This window comes from Sphaerodactylus townsendi, linkage group LG03 (genome assembly GCF_021028975.2).
Source record: "Sphaerodactylus townsendi isolate TG3544 linkage group LG03, MPM_Stown_v2.3, whole genome shotgun sequence".
NCBI lineage: Eukaryota > Metazoa > Chordata > Lepidosauria > Squamata > Sphaerodactylidae > Sphaerodactylus > Sphaerodactylus townsendi.
Window position 1 is genome coordinate 92,046,115 of NC_059427.1, and position 16,561 is coordinate 92,062,675.

At 36.1% G+C, this 16,561-nt stretch overlaps 1 protein-coding gene across 4 annotated transcripts in view; it reads left to right on the forward strand.

Annotated features, from left to right (window-relative positions):
- ARHGAP26 (Rho GTPase activating protein 26) overlaps window positions 1-16,561 on the forward strand; it is a 380,547-nt gene that overhangs the window by 194,083 nt on the left and 169,903 nt on the right. For all 4 annotated transcript variants that reach the window (XM_048489629.1, XM_048489631.1, XM_048489630.1 and 1 more), the window contains 2 exons: window positions 2,854-2,919; window positions 4,295-4,369. In XM_048489629.1, the coding sequence (XP_048345586.1) occupies window positions 2,854-2,919; window positions 4,295-4,369 (141 nt within the window). The remainder of the gene's footprint in view (window positions 1-2,853; window positions 2,920-4,294; window positions 4,370-16,561) is intronic.

Consider the following 16,561-nt stretch of genomic DNA (forward strand, 5'->3'; position numbering starts at 1 on the left):
CTCTCCAACAGTGGATTCATGAATATGGGTTGACAAATTACTTAGCTGATTTCTATTTTTTTTAAAGAATGGTAGCATCTGAAAAAGCATACCAAAGATACAAAAGCATACAAAAGATAAAGTATCTTCAAATTGAGCCTCTAAGAAGGATCCAATTAACTATGAACACAGCAAATTAAAGGAAAAGATAATCACTTAAACCATTCTTGCGTGCAATGCCTTTCTTTTTGGGGAAAAGGGAAATTGTCAGAAATCTCCTGTCAGTCTTCTGCAAACTGTTCTGCAAAAAGTTTAGTTTAGTTTCATTAGTTTTATATGCCGCCTTTCCTCTCATGGGCTCAGGGCAGCTTCCAACAGTTCAATAAATGCAATAAAACAGCTTTTCAGAAGGTACAGCTTTTCAGAAGAGAAGAGTTTGATATCCTACCTATCTCTACTGTAAGGAGTCTCAAAGTAACAAAATTCTTTACCTTCCTCTCTCCACAACACTTTGTAAGGTAGGTGGGGCTGAGAGACTCAGAGAACTCTGGCTAGCTAGCCCATGGTCACACAGCAAACTTCATATGTAGAAGTGGGAAACAAACCTGATTCATCAGATAAGAGTCCACTGCTCATGTGGAGGAGTGGGGAATCAAACCCTGTTCTCCAGATTAGAGGCCACTTCTCTTAACCACTATACCATACTGCCTCCTGGACTGTGGTGGGAAAGGAAGGTGGCAGATATCCTTTCTGTGAATTCACTTTGTAAGTGATTATTCGGTTTCAACTTAAAAAACATGCATAATGTTTGTTATCTGGAAATTCCTTCCAGAATTCAATCTCAGTAATGTGCATGAAGTCTCTGCAATCATTATTTTTACATGTGATCTTGTATATTGATCTTTTACAAAACATGGTTGCTGGGTTTCCATGTGAGCTATTTCTGGAATCAATATGTGAGCAGTATAGAAAATCTGATTTGTGCCTTCATATATCATTACTGCAATCTTTCTAGAAACAAGTTCACAGGGACCTGATTTCCATACATGAATGTTGTAAGAAGGAACAGAGAAAATAATAGATGCAGGCATGGTTCACTGACAGCCCGCGTGCCACTTAACATATATTGTTCCTGGAAATTTGTTCCAGAATACAATAAGTAGTATAGTGACTGAGCCTAAAATATGTGATTGAAGTCCGTAATAAGTTCCATTCTCCCATGTCTGTGAGAACTCAATTTATGTCACCAGAATCTTTTTTTTATTTTATAACAATTTAATTTATACTCTTTAAAAAACCTTGATTTTCAAAAAAGCTTGCTTCCTTTTTAAACTGAGCTTCTTGCAAATCGATGAAGTAGGTTTTTCTTGACAAATGATTGTCTGCAAATAATGTGTTCTTTTTTTTTGTTCTAAACCTGACCAAGTTGTATGTTATTCCCTTAGGGATCAAGATCGTAAGCAGAGATGTGTATGACTAAAGCATTTAAATTAAATTTGATGAAGGGTGCCAATGGCAGTTAATTGAGTCTTATTACCTTAGTGTGAATGTTTTAATTCTTATTCTAAAACTAAACCAGATGCCTTCAGGACATCCTAATTTGTGTGGAATAAATATTTAATTAATTGTGATAATACAGTATGGAAATTTTGCAGAGGAAGTTGACTGAAAGGAACTGTAAAGTCATTCCTTGTTCAGAGTATCATCATTTGTGGATGCAAAACTGCCACCCATTGGGAGATGAGCCTTTTTAGTTCATTATTGCTTTGGTAGGGGAATTCTCATAACTGCTACCCCTAACCCCCCCCCCAAAAAAAAACCCAGTTGTGCAATAAAGAAATTCTACTTTATGCTTTGTAAAAAAACATTTTGTCTAAAGGCCTTTTGCTTCAAGACTATATAGCCCATAATTTTTGATCATTACGTTAAATAGTGGTCATCTCATTTTCTGATGTCCTTCTTATCAGTGATGTTTAACAGGTCTTCATCCCACAGGGGGAATGCATCAGTTGACCTGTGAACACCATTATTAGTGCCCCTCAGGGCGTAGCACCAACAGGGTGGGGGTGGGGTGTGACACCCTGGGCGCGCACTGCAGCGGGGGTGTGGCCGGAGTGTGGAGGGGGTGTGACTGGGGCATTCCAGTGGAGTTCCAGGGAGGGGCAGGAGCGGGCAGAGGTGCAGGGCGCTCGCCTGCCCTGGGCACAGTTCTCCCTTGCTCCACCCCTGGTGCCCCTCTAGGTGTTTATAGAAAGTAGGCAGAGCCAGGTGGGGCTTTTGCCCAGCAAGGTTTCTGTTTTGCCAGTGGAGATTTGATTGGGTATGCAGATTTTTATAATTTGATTGGCTATGCAGATTTTTGACCACAGCTGCCACCACACCACAAGGGTCTTCACTATGTTAGTGACTTCACCCACTGTACTGTGTCAGAATTCCAAAGGTGCCCACAGGCTCAAAAAGGCTTGGATCCCTGTGTTAGGGCATCTCAAGACTAATACAGAAGATATGTTATCAATCTTGTTTAGTTCACCAAACAGAATTCAGGAAGACATTCTTTTCAGTTTTAAATAGCAAGGGGTACAGTACTTGGATTGTGGAGGGAAGTATTTTTCATGTTTATATAGTATAATTTAAGAAGTCTGAATTTTATATATTTAGTTTATATAGTATAATTTATATAGTATAATTTAAGAAGTCATATGATGATTAATCGATTAATCTCTGTCCCTTTTTAAATGTTCCCCATTTGTACATCAAACTATCTTCAGAATAGTGTGTTTATAAGATGCTTGTGCAACTCCGCCACCAAATGCTGTATTTAAGATTATGTGCATTTTATAAATTGCAATGTTCACATTTGTCTTTTTTTTTCAGCTGCCCAGCTGGACAACATGGGCTTTAGCATTGTCAAGAAATGCATACATGCTGTTGAAACAAGAGGTAGAGTGGTTTACCCACATATTCTTATTTTTAGGCTGAAATGTATCTCACCAATTTTAATGTGTCTTTTGATGCAGATGTGACCATCTTAAGACTCTTAAGACTATCATGTGAACCCCCAGGTCATAGTCTGAAATTCAGTCCTGTTGTGGGTAGAATAGAAGACAAATTTTAATCTGTTTTGTCAATAATTTGTTTTTTATTTTGTGATTTATGGCTCATATCCAGAGCCTATTTGAATGCAGAAATGTTTAATGTTCTTCAGACCTCATCTTCACATGGCATATATTTATGCTTTTTTTAAGAAAAAGAAATGTTGAACGATAGCTTTGAAGATGCTTCACTACGAATTGGCATGCATATTTGCCTCCACATCAATGTACAATTTTTGCTAATGTATGTTGAAAACACAGGTGTTTTTTTTAAAAGAAAATGGTTTAAATGTACAACCTGATAAATACTCTCAGTTTGAACCAAACTCCTGGCAATTTGGAAGTTTGTGGGTTCATGTATATTCTTTTATAAAAATGCACACATATATGTAAACAGCTGCTATGTGAATAAATATGAGATGGGAGATACTAACAGTGCAGTCCCAGGCAGTCCTTTCTACTCATGCGGATACATTTTAAACAATGTGTACATGCATATGTAAGAGATGGGAGAGACAAACAGTATAGTCCTAAGTAAGGTTATACAGACTTCTAAGTCTGACTTCAATGGAGTTAAACAGGTGTAACTGTGTTTTGGACTACTTAGAAAAGACTGTGAATCGAGGTATCACATTTATACATTTGCCCCTTGCAAAGAGTATTTTTCACCCATGCAATTACAGCTATGATTTAACTTCAGTATTTCCATGGGTCTATTGTTGTGGATCAAAAGTTTACAAGATAGCCCTATTTTGAGTTTGCTGTTATTTTAACTCAACATTTAGTTGTGCTGAAATATTTTCTTTACTTTCTGTACTTTAAAAGATATATATCTTTTAAATTTATACTATATACACTGCATTTATAAATATATGTACTAAATTTCTCTCATTTTTATTTATTTATTTATTTATTTATTTATTTATTTATTTCTTAGATTTCTGTATCGCCCCATCCCTCATGGAGTTACATCTAACTTCTTTCATTTTTCTGATACTGCTGATAGGAGGAGTGACTTTACCAGGTTTCTGTGCTGGTCTGTAATGTACACCTGAGGTCCTTGGCAACAAAGCAGGAAGTCAACAAATTAGTTTGAAAGTCCATTTGGAAATATGAGAAATATGTAACTGGTTCATCTCTAAGAGATGTCATCTTCAAAACAGGAAAAGGTGCCTTTTCAGCCATTTCTCTAATTTAAATAAAAATCTATTTTTCCTTCCTAGGTATCAATGAACAAGGGCTCTACAGGATAGTTGGTGTCAACTCTAGAGTACAAAAGCTATTATGTATCTTAATGGGTAAGTAATCTATTAAGAAAAAAGGCTTAATGTTTTATTTTGGTTATGTTGTCAGTTGCAGTTGCAGCGGCACAGGCATTTACCAAAGATCTGGAGCCTGCTGATACGAATTCCATTTAAAGAAAAATATTTTACAGCATAAAGTCCTCTTGGGGTTAGGATGTTGTATTGAACCTTCATTTGTCTAGGTACATTATTAAAACAGGTGGTTGGATCAAATTATTACTATTATTGTTATTGCTGATGGAAAATACTATCCTCTCTCCTTGCCCCCACCCAGCCTACTAAACTCTTACTTGTGCGGGGGTGTGGGGAGAGGTCCTCAGCAAGAAGACTGGGGAATGAACCAGGAATCTGCAATGAATATGGACACATCTTTGCTGAAGAAGTTTTGAGTAAAGGAATGTATTGATGTGTGTGTGTGTGTGTGTGTGTGTATGTGGGGGGGACAGCCAAAAGATTGCATTATTTATTTATCTATTTACGAGATGTGTATCCTGCCTTTTGCCCTCACAAGTGTCTACAAAATAGCTACAAAATTAAAACATACATGATAAAATTACATTTTAATACCCCATCATCAAAACAAATTAAAAGCATAATTAAAATATGTACAGAAACCTAAAAAAAATAGCAACAGAAGAGGACAGTCGAATCTTATTGGGAAGAGAGCTTCAGACCTTTGGTTCCATCCAGAACAGATGACAGATTGTTGTGGTTGTTAATTTTAATGTTTTTATCTTGCCCTTCCTGACTAAAGCTGGGCTCAGGGCAGCTAACAGCATAAAACTGCGACTAAAATCATAAATGCCAGATTAATAATTAAAATCTTAAATAGTAGCAAATAATAATGGCACTCTTAAATCAAGGGTCGTACCTTCTGCCCACCAATAGCACTTCTACCATGTTGGGATTAAGGGTCAGTTTATTAGCACACATCCAGACCAAAATTTCCTCAAGGTACCAGTTCAGGGTCTCTGCAACTTCCCTGGAATCAGCTGGAAGTGTATGGTATTGCTGAGTGTCATCTGCATATTAGTGACAACCCAGCCCAAATATCTGATGACTTCACCCACAGTTTCATTTAGATATTAAAGAGCATATGGGGCAAGATGTAACTTTGCAAGATCCCATGGGCCATAGGCCAAGGGGCTGAGCAGAAGTCATTCAACACAACTGTTAGAAATCAGCCTTCCAGGTGGGACTGGAACCACCACAGAACAGTCCTTTTCAATTTTGACTGATGTAGGCAGTCCAGAAGGATAGTGTGATCAATAGTATTAAAAGCCATTGAGGGCTACAGGAGAATTAACAATCGCAATCCCTTTGTCCATCCCCCTGTGCAAGCTATTCATCAGAGGACCAAGGCTATTTTAGTTTAATAACCTGGCCTAAACCCTGATTGGAAGAAATCTAAAAAAGTTTGCCTCATCCAGGAAAGCTTGGAGCTGCCCAATCATCACCCATTGCTCAAGAACTGAACATTTGAAACTAATCAATAATTACTGAGATCTCCTGGATCCAGCTTAGTCTTCTTTAGAAGTGGATGCATCACTATTACAGGCTGGAACAGCCATCTCCTCTCTAAAGGAAGCACTAACTGTCTCTCAAGACCAGTCAGCCAGCTCTCCCTCAGAAGATTTAAGTAACCAGAAAGCTCTCCCTCAGAAGATTTAAGTAACCAGAAAGCTCTCCCTCAGAAGATTTAAGTAACCAGAAAGGACAAGGATCATACAAGTAGGTGGTAGGCCTTAAACTTTCATGAATCCTGTAGAATATGTAAGCAAAAAATCTTCTGCCAGCAAACATGCTCTGATTCAACCAAATCCCTTTGTTGAACTTGTCTCTATAGTAATTCTTTATTATTCAAATGTATCAAACCAGAAATAATTTTTCAGTTCATGCACTACTTGTAATTCTGTTGGATATCTTCACTTTGAAATTATTGCATTTTTCCAATAGCTGGTTTACAAGCACTGGGGGAAAAATAATGGCACTTCACCCTTTGTCTTCCCAACTATTATCTACTAAAGAAGAAAACTAATATTTTAAAGTAACATTTCAGCTAAATCCAGTTTATAGTTCCTCCACAAAATACTTCAACTGCTCAGGGCTCAAATGCCTTGTTTACTTTGTACCAGATATCTAAACTTCAGCATTATCCACTGTTGAACTTTTCTTAGAACTAGGCCTCTTGTCAGCATCCATCCATGCTGGCTGCTGCTTGGAGCAACAGTTAGAGTACAAAAAATGTTGGCATCCTGTGCTACTATATCATTTTCTGGAGATTCCTAGAGCTACCCTTTATTTCCCTGGAGGAGACATAGTAGCATACAGGATGTCATAGACCCCCATTTTCTGCCCCTGAACTTCCTGCCAAATATAATCCTTGGAAACAAGCATATTCCTTGAAAACCAATATAGTCTTTCAGTTAAAAAACCCCAACATGATTCAATGAGGTTTCCAGAACTGAAAGTTTTTAAATAGATGCTTTTGGCCAAATATCACTGCTTCGAATCCACTGTTCTTTCTGCTTTATAATATGAAGTTTGTTCAGAATTTCCTGAACCCCCAAAGAAAGTCACACAAGAACATTTTTATACTACTCTAGATGGTTTCTCTGAGCAGGTAATATTCATCATTAATTTTTTGCAACTTGTTCGGTATAACTGGTTAACTAGTTAAGAGATAGTAGTAAACAGAAAGAGAAGTCATGGGAAAAGATATGTTTTAAATGCAAGCAATTGTACCCAACCATGAGAAAAAATAAAATGAAGAAAAAAATGGTTCTTTTTCTTTTTCCTCCTGCCTCTAGAAGGCAGGTGCACTCCTATGTAGTACATTTTTACAACTCTATAATATTGATTTAATTCAGGTTTGTAACTTTCTGTAACTCAATTTTTCTAACTCTTGAGGATTCAAAGTTAATTTATGCTCATTTTCATGGAAATCAATATGATTAATTAAACTTTTTAATTGCATTTTTCCTTATATAATTATATTTTAAAAACCCACTGTTACGTGACTTCCAGGGGGGTGGATTGATGGCATGTTGCTGCCTCTGTTAACTGTGGAGGAGCTTTGTGGCTAGAATTCTGGCTGGTATGAGTAAATCACCAGCCAAGTAACCACTCTGGATACAGAGTGGACAAAAATAACCCATGATGCCCTAAGAAGCTCTCCTCCTGAGTAATTCATGGAAACAGAGGTTTTGAACAACTCACTCTGGGGTTGAGGGCTGGGAGTCTGGAGGCACCATAATCTGTTCATATCTGTGTGGAATATAAATGGACTTTAATTATGACCGCTTTCAACTTCTATACTATTGGAAGATAATCAATCATAGATAAAAAGAGATTTCTTTTGTCCTGAGAACAGCAACTTTGCTGAAGAAAGAGGTGCTGACAAAAGAATCTATTCTCTTTTTTATACTGATTTTACCATGACTACAAGAAAGAAATCTGTAGAGGTAATTAATCATAACTGAGATTGAAAAAAAATACTTTGACCAACTAACAGATAAATTGGAAACGTTGAAAAGAAGATGGAGGAGAAATTTAATAAATTGGCTAGAAGGTTTCAAAAAATGAAAGAAGGAATGACAGATAAAGTTAAGAAATGAGAAAATTCTATAAATCAAGCATTTGGAGAAGTGAAACAAGCCAATGATGAAGCTAAAACACTTGAAGGGAAAACAGAATCTTTTTTTTTTAAGATGTGGAGAAAGGAACAATCATGCTCTGTTGCAATTGAGAGACAAAGAATTTTATTTGAGATTCAGGGAGTGTCTGAAACTGCAGATGAAAATGTTAGGCAAAGGAGTATGACTGTCTTGACAGATGTCCCGAGGTTACAGAGAAAGATATGAAGATGGAAGTTGATAAAGTCTACAGATGAAATTTGAAATATGCTGCAATGAGGAAAATCCCAAGATATACATATCAGTTCATGAGGAAGAAGATGAGAGATATTACCCTATAACATCATTTTCATACAAAATTGATGTGGATATAATTGTCTTGAAAGAAATGCCTACTTGAATATTGTGCAAGAGAGAAGAATATTACTTTCTAATGTAGAAGTTGAAACATAAGGTTAGGTTTAATTGAGAAAAACTGGAAGGTATATCATTTAATTTTAAGCAATACATATTCAAACTGAATATGTTTCAAAGGTGAAAAGGATTTTGGTTAATAATCTGTTAATAATCTGTTAATAATCAGGAACCCAAGTATGGATTACAAATGTCAAACATGGAATGTACTCCACAGTGCTAATGCTCCACAAAATAGGATAATTTTTTTTATCATTTGAAAAAACTAAAACAAGATATAATTTATTTTCAAGATTCAGACATTACAAAAAAGGATATAAAATATTTGTCCCAGAAATCTTTAGATGAAAAGTTTATTCCAGCTGGTATTTAAAAGAAAAATGGGATGGTATTATATATTAAAATGCATTTAAATCCTAAATTGGTATAGACTAATGAACAATGTATTGGGGTGCAAGTTACTTTGCTTGCTCTTAAAATTATGTTGTTGGGAATCTATTCTGCACTTGAAGATAAAGGTTTTTTTGTAAACATCTTACTGGCAAACTTGTAGAATTTTCATAAGAAAGTTAGTGCCTGATGGGGACTGGAATGGTGTGACATTGCCATAAATGGACAGATTTTCTGAAAACATTGGTATAGACTAACAAACTTGTAGAATTTTCATAAGAAAGTTAGTGCCTGATGGGGACTGGAATGGTGTGACATTGCCATAAATGGACAGATTTTCTGAAAACATTGGTATAGACTAATGAACAGTGTATTGGGGTTCAAGTTACTTTGCTTGCTCTTAAAATTATGTTGTTGGGAATCTGTGCTGCATTTAAAGATAAAGGTTTTTTGTAAACATCTTACTGGCAAACTTGTAGAATTTTCATAAGAAAGTTGGTGCCTGATGGGGACTGGAATGGTGTGACATTGCCATAAATGGACAGATTTTCTGAAAACAACATTAAAATACACAAGGTAAATTGCCAACAGCTTTTCTTTTTTTGATGTGGTGGATATTTTGGGTTAGTTGATATATGGAGACAAAAAAATGGAAACTCAAAAGAATATATATTTTTCACAGAAAGACATAGATCTATCTCAAGAATAGATCTAGATTTTAAGGTATTCGGCATCTATCCAAAGCAGAAATTTTACCAAGGATTTTCTCAGATCATAATCCAGTAAGCCTGGTGTGTAAAAAGAAACATAATATTTTTAGATGGAGACTAACTGAAGCTTTACTTCAAAAGGATTCCATTTAGTACTGTAAGAAAAAACTAAGGGGATTTTTGAACAAAATTTGAATAAGAAAACAGATGTGAGAATGGTGTGGGATGCAAGTAGAACTTATATGAGATGTTATCTGATACAATATAATCTTGAGCTTAAGAAAAAGATAAGTGCAGAATGTTTTAGAGGAGATTATAAGAAAAGAGAAGGAACTGAAAAAAAATCCAAGAGACAAACTATTTTAAACAAATATATTTTTAATAACAGGTGTTAACAGTAAGAGAAGTAGACACAAAACTGAAATATACAAAGCAAAAGAACTTTGAATTTGCAAATAAGATAGGAAAATTGTTAGCTTACAAATTGAGAAAAGAGAAAAAATGATTTTGAAATTAGAATAAAAGTTGTTTACATCTTGTTTTTCTCTTCCTTTAAGAACTCTCAAAGTGGCTTACAATCACCTTCCCTTCCCTTCCTCACAACAGACACCTTGTGAGGTTGCTGTGGTCGAGAGAGTTTTGAGAGACCTGTGACTAGCTCAAGGTCACCTAGCACACTTCATGTATGGAAAAACAAAGTTCACCAGATTAGGGTCAATTGCCCATGCGAAAGAGTGAGAAATCAAACTCAGTTCTACAGATAGAGCCTACTGCTCTTAACCACCACATCATGAGACTCTCCAAGAAGAGGATAGTATTTAACAGACAGTGTATCAATACAAAAAATATTTCTTAACTATTATACTAATTTATATAAATAAATATAGAATAAGAGATTTCACTGGCAAAAATAGAATAATATCTCAGAAAACTACGTTTACCTAAGCTTACAGAAGAGCAGAGACATTTTTTAAAATGTTCATAACTTTTGTTATATTGTAAAATTAAAACAAAATCTTAAATTCATCCATACAGATCAACAATTAGAACAATTGGGAATATATTGACAATTATAATTAACATGGGCCGAATCCCCATGGGGAAAACATCCTAGGATACTCACCTTAGATATCCCAGTTTGTGCAAGGACCCTTTGGCTCCCGGCCCTAAATCAGCTCTGTTCCAGCCCTGCCATGTGCTATTCTCCTCATCTTGGAATTTTCAAAAATTGCCAGGAAGGTAGATCTTTTTAAGAATCCCGGGCCAAGGCCAATTTTGTGGGGAGACCAATCAGGTTTATTTTTCCCGCCCCACTTGCCCGTCAGTTCATTCAAGCTACCACTCCAAGCACAACAGCCAATCAGAGCGCAGTGGACTGGGTATGCTCAGAAGGGTGGACTTCAGGCAAGCTGGGATGCGCCTTTTTTGTTTGCGTGGTCTGCGTAACTACAAAGCCAAAATGGTGCAAAGAAAAAAGAGTGCTTGCATGGCGTGGCTTTGTAGCTGCGCAGCCATTAAAGTTTAAAAAAGGTTGCTTCCTCAAGCAGAGGGGGGGACGCTCTTTCACTTTTCCACCCCCAAACCAACAGCCAATTGGGAACGAGGAGCCACAGAGCTAGTCGCAGGCTCATGAAAAGGGAAGTGGAGGTTTTGATTGTGGCATTAACTCGACCCCTCCACAGATGGAGGCTGCATGGGGGAGGGAGAGACCGGGATAAAAAGGTATGGAATTTTATGGAACTGAGCCAAACCTGGCATATTTTCTACATGGGAAAACAACCATAGACTTCCAACCTTTGCCCCAGCATAAATCTTCCTTCGTTTAACTTCAGACTTACTGGAAAACTTCAGACTTACTGGAAAATGCAGATAGAAATTAGTTTCTCTTTACTATTCTTTTTGGTTTTTTAAGTTCAAACTTGTGAAAGAGAGTGTTCTCTAAATTTTCTGAGCAAAGGAGCAGCAAAAACAACACTACTATTTAACTCGATTGTTTAAGATTAATCAAAAAATATTTTCCATCTAATTAGTTTACATGTAGTACATACCACAAAACCTGAGACAGGTAATATCTTGCTTTAAGATATGATGTTAACTGTTCCCAAGTTTTTGTGTATGATTCCCAACTTTGATTTCTTATCAAATATGAAAGTTTATCTGTTCCTGCAAAATCAGTTAATTTAAATATCCATTCTATCAATGAAAATATTCTTCCTTCTTTCCTTGTTTGCACATATAACAATCTGGAGGCATAATCATATATAGTAACACTTTATCAAGCTTCTGCTGTCACCAGATTTAATAGAAATATTTCTAGGGTAAAACTTAATTCCATCTTGGCAGAAAAATATTATGAATTGTACCATAACAATAAGGGAAGTGGTGGAGGGTGTAAGAAAAATAAAATCAGGAAAGGTCTTCGGTCCAGGTGGTTTGTCAGGTTTGTACTATAAGTGTTTTGAAGGTGAAATCTCACAACCTTTGCAAAATATGATGAACTCCATCTTACAAGGAGGAAAGATGCCAGAGTTTGGAAAGAAGCTAATGCAACAGTATTACCCGAAGAAGGGCAACATTTCACTTTGACAAGAAATTATAGATCAGTATCTTTACTGAATAATAACTTTAAATTGTTTATTAAAATTTTAGCTGATAGATTGAAAATAGTGTTACAAGAGGTTATTCCTAAAATTCCCAAGTTTTTTTTTTTAACCTAAAAGGCAGTTGAAGGAGAATGTTAGAACTGTACTTGTCATTTTGGAATAGCCAGATAAACAAGCTGCTTTGATTTTCCTAGATACAGAGAAAGTATTTGCCAATCTGAACTGTTCTTTTTTGTTTAAGGTATTGAATATTGGAGAGAATTTTATAAAATGGTGGCATTGATTTATACGTCACAAACAACACAAATAATTATTAATATTTAACTATACCGTGTGAAATATGGAAAGGAACAAGACAAATTGTCCATTATCTCCTCTCTTGTTTATAATAGTTCTGGAGGTACTGAATAGAGACATAAAACTGGATGAGAGGATTGAGAGTATAAAAATTAAGAGAGTCGTATAAATTAAGACCATTTGCTGATGATCTGGCATTGATCTTACAAAATCTGTTAAAGGGAGTTGATCTTTTAATGTCAAATCTGAAAGAATCTGATGCATTAGTAGGTTTAAAAATTAATAAAGAACGTTTTAATAAAGAATGTGAATACACAGGATCAAGTAGAGCTGAGCAAAATACCTTTTAAGGTTTTTAAAAGGTGAAATATGTGGGTATTATCTTGTCAAATATGGATTGTTTGCTATTTCAAAATAATTATGTTAAAGCATGGAATTAAAAAAAAACTATTTGCCATGGTGGAATAAAATCCAGTTATTGTTGCTGTGGAGAATTTCTGAGATTGCGATGAATGTATTGCCAAGAATGTTTTTTTTTTTTTAATAATACTGGTTTGGGCAAATGATACTCCATTTAAACAATGTCAGAAAAATATATTAAACGTCTGCCAAAGGAAAAAACTTGGATTACCTATAAAACATTTCAAGATTCAAAAGAAAAAAAGGTCTAGGTTTACCTGATTTAAAATTATATTTTACAACATTATTTGGTTTGGTTTGAAAGAGTGGATTATGTTGAGAAGTAGAAGATTGCTTTATCTAAAAGGACATGATTTCAGATATGGATTAAATGCCTATTTATGGTATGTTAAAGTTAATGTTAATGAAATTTTAATAATCATTATATTAGGTGTGCCATTTTGAAAATATGGGATACAGTTAAACCTAGGTCATGTCAAAAAATGTCTCTTTCACCACAAGGAGCATTATTTAAATGTGACATGATATTTCAAAATAAGTGGGTAGCATTGTGACATATTAGACTTCTCATAAGGGAAATATAAAATGAATTTAAAAGATCAATTATTAGAGAAGATATCATTTTTATGCACAACTGTTAGATTTAAAACAGATAAAAGATCTCATGGTTTTGAAGGCTCAAAGACTGAACTTGAAATGGAATTATGCACCAAAGGCAATTGTGTTATTGCTAAAATGTATAAACTCTTGTTGAGATTTGATACAGGAGAAGAACCAGTAAAAGAGTGTACGACAAAATGGGCCATAAGCTACAGGCACATATAGAAATGGAATAATGGGAGAATATGTAGCTAGAGAGGCTTAAATTTATATTAAATTCCAGTTTTAAAGAAAATTTCTATAAAGTGATGTATTGTTGGTACCTGTTGCCAGAGAAATTGGCAAAGATGTATAAAAACTTTTTAAATGTGTGTTGGATATGTGAACATCATGTACAGACTTTTTATCGCTGCTGGTGATGCTAAATGCTAAAAAATTGGATACAAATACACTTAACAATTCTGAAGATTTTAAAGACTAATATACAAATGAAAACAGAGCCAATTAGTTTTTGAAAAACATTAAATTGAAAAAAAGTTTTCAGTACATTTTTTCACTTTTATTTGTAATTTTACTTTTTAAAGCAACCTCATGCCTTTTCTCCATTAAGTAGTAGAGTAACCTACAATCTATCAAGAATTCTGTTGCCTCTGGAGGCTTTTCAGTGGTATGGGGAGGAAAAAAACCAAAAAACTATTCCCTACTGCTGAAAAGCTCTCCATTGGACTCAATTGGGCGACATAAGTCCAAGCCCTAGGTGCCGGTGTCCCGGAAGCAAAGCCAGGTTAGAAGCTCCACCCACAGCCATGTTTCTGGAATGCCCCCACTATGCCAGCAGAGCTGGCAGAGGGCTCAAGAGCACTGACACCACACTACATCTGTACCACATCTGGCCATCGTAGAGGGCCACAACTGCCTGCCAGAGAATTTGTCCCTCCTACCAGGGTAAGTACCCCAGAAAGGGCAAGTCCACCCATGTAGGGTCCCACCCCTCCTACTGGATTGCGTCACTACAGTACATTATAAGCAGAGTTACTTCCTGCTAAATACTTTGACTTCACTGGATTTAGAAGTATGTAACTGTATTTAGGTTGACATCGTTAATCTTGAGTCCTTTAATTTGTGGCTATTCTTAAAGGCAAGACAAGTAAAAGTCTAACTTTGAAAATGATTATGGAATTAGAAGAAAAAAATATCATCTGTAACATTTCGATTCAATGATCTGTATATTTAAGACTGTTCCAATAAACAAAAGAAAGTTTTAGGCAGTAAATTAGGGTTTTATGTCTTAAGCTGATTTGTCTAAAATGGAATCCAGTACACCAAGTTCTCCTTGTCTGAGTTCGATCTCATTCATTAAAATTACATTTTGCAAAAGGTTTGTTTTTAGTATGACCCTTGCACAATTTAAAGGATTGAATCTACTTTTCCTAGCTGGAGTAACAGTGACTTTTTTGGAGCAGGTTAAGAACTTGGGGTTGCCCGTGGACTCTGCCTTGCTGTTTGAAACACAGGTTGGCATGGTGACCAGGACTACCTTCTGTCAGCTGCATCTGATTTGTCAGCTTTCTCATTACCTAGACTCCACTGATCTGGCCACTCTGATCCATGCTTCTCTAACTTCATGGTTGGATTACTGCAATACACTCTGCTTGGGTTGCCCTTGAAAGCAACGGGAAACTACAATTGGTCCAGAATGTGGCAGCTCCATTGCTGTCAGGGGCTAGCCACGGGGAACACATGTTGCCCATTTTGAAACAGCTTCATTGGCTGCCAGCCTATCTCCAATTCAAGGTGGCCTTCAAAGCCCTTTATGACTTGGGACCCACATATTTGAAGGACTAACTATTTTCATATGTGTTCCAATATGTGTTCCAATTATGGTCATCAGTTGGCTATTCCATCATTTTGGGTGACCCATCTGGAATCAATCAGAGCTCAGACCTTTTCCATATTGGCTTCAGCTCTGTGAAGTGGGCTCACTGAAAGGGTGAGTAGTGGGCCCCCCTTTGAGATTTTCAGGAGGCACACAGCTAGTCTTGTTCCCTTGCCAGGTGGTTGGACTTTAAGGGGTGTGGTTGGACTTGTTATTTTATCTTTGGTTTTGGCTGAGGATCTTTTAAATTATTGTTGTAAACTGGCTTGAACTGCTATAAATAGTCCCTAACACCCTTTTTTATTGCCAATGATTTCACAAATGAGGAAATATTTGGGAATTTTATAGAATCTCCTCTCCTCTCTTTTTTATTTTATTTTTGCTGAGATCAGAAGCTGTATTACTATGGTCTGAATTCATGTTTTATAAAACCAAAACCTTCATCTCATGTATCCATTAAAAAAAACATTTTTGCCTGTCTAGGCCAGAAATACTGTTTTATGTGCATGCTGACAGTGTGCAATGATATTCATATTAATGTTATAGAGGCTTCGCCTTTTAATTAGTAAAAGTTGATAGTCCTCATTCATGCTGACTAAATTCAGAGTTGTTGAAAGACATCTGTTTCTGAAGGTTAAACCAGTAACAGTATACTCAAGTCTTTTAGTGGCTTGTAATTTAAGACAAAAAAAATTCTCTACAAGGCATAAATGTTGACCCTTTTGTCTACAACTGATCTGATTGTTTACATATGAACATTTTCATGACTAACGTAGTGCTTCAAAACCTGCAATTATGTATTAAAAAATGTTTTTCCTTGGCTGCTAGTTCAGAACCAATTTTTATTTCTTTTTCGGGAATGGGGGAGTGGTAACCTTGTTCTCAGTAAAATATTGAGTCCAGCACAGCATCATCAACTGTCCCTTCTGGCCAGTACTTCCCACCCCTGGGAAGTTGATTCTTGGAATTACAGAATCCACATGCAGTGATATCCCACAGGTCAAGAAACTGTATTGGTGGTGGGCTAGTGAGTAAATTAACTTATTTCCTATTATCTGTGGAGCTTTACTTGTAGGAACAGGGAGCAATGTCAGCCCCTTTCCCCCTCCCTGCTGCCTGTCTTATGTGGTAGTTACTCCACATGGGACCTGAAACCCCAGGAATAAGCTTTCTTGGGATTCAGGAGAATGTGGCAAAGATTGGCAACTGTTACAGTATCCAATCATGGATTGTGGGATCCA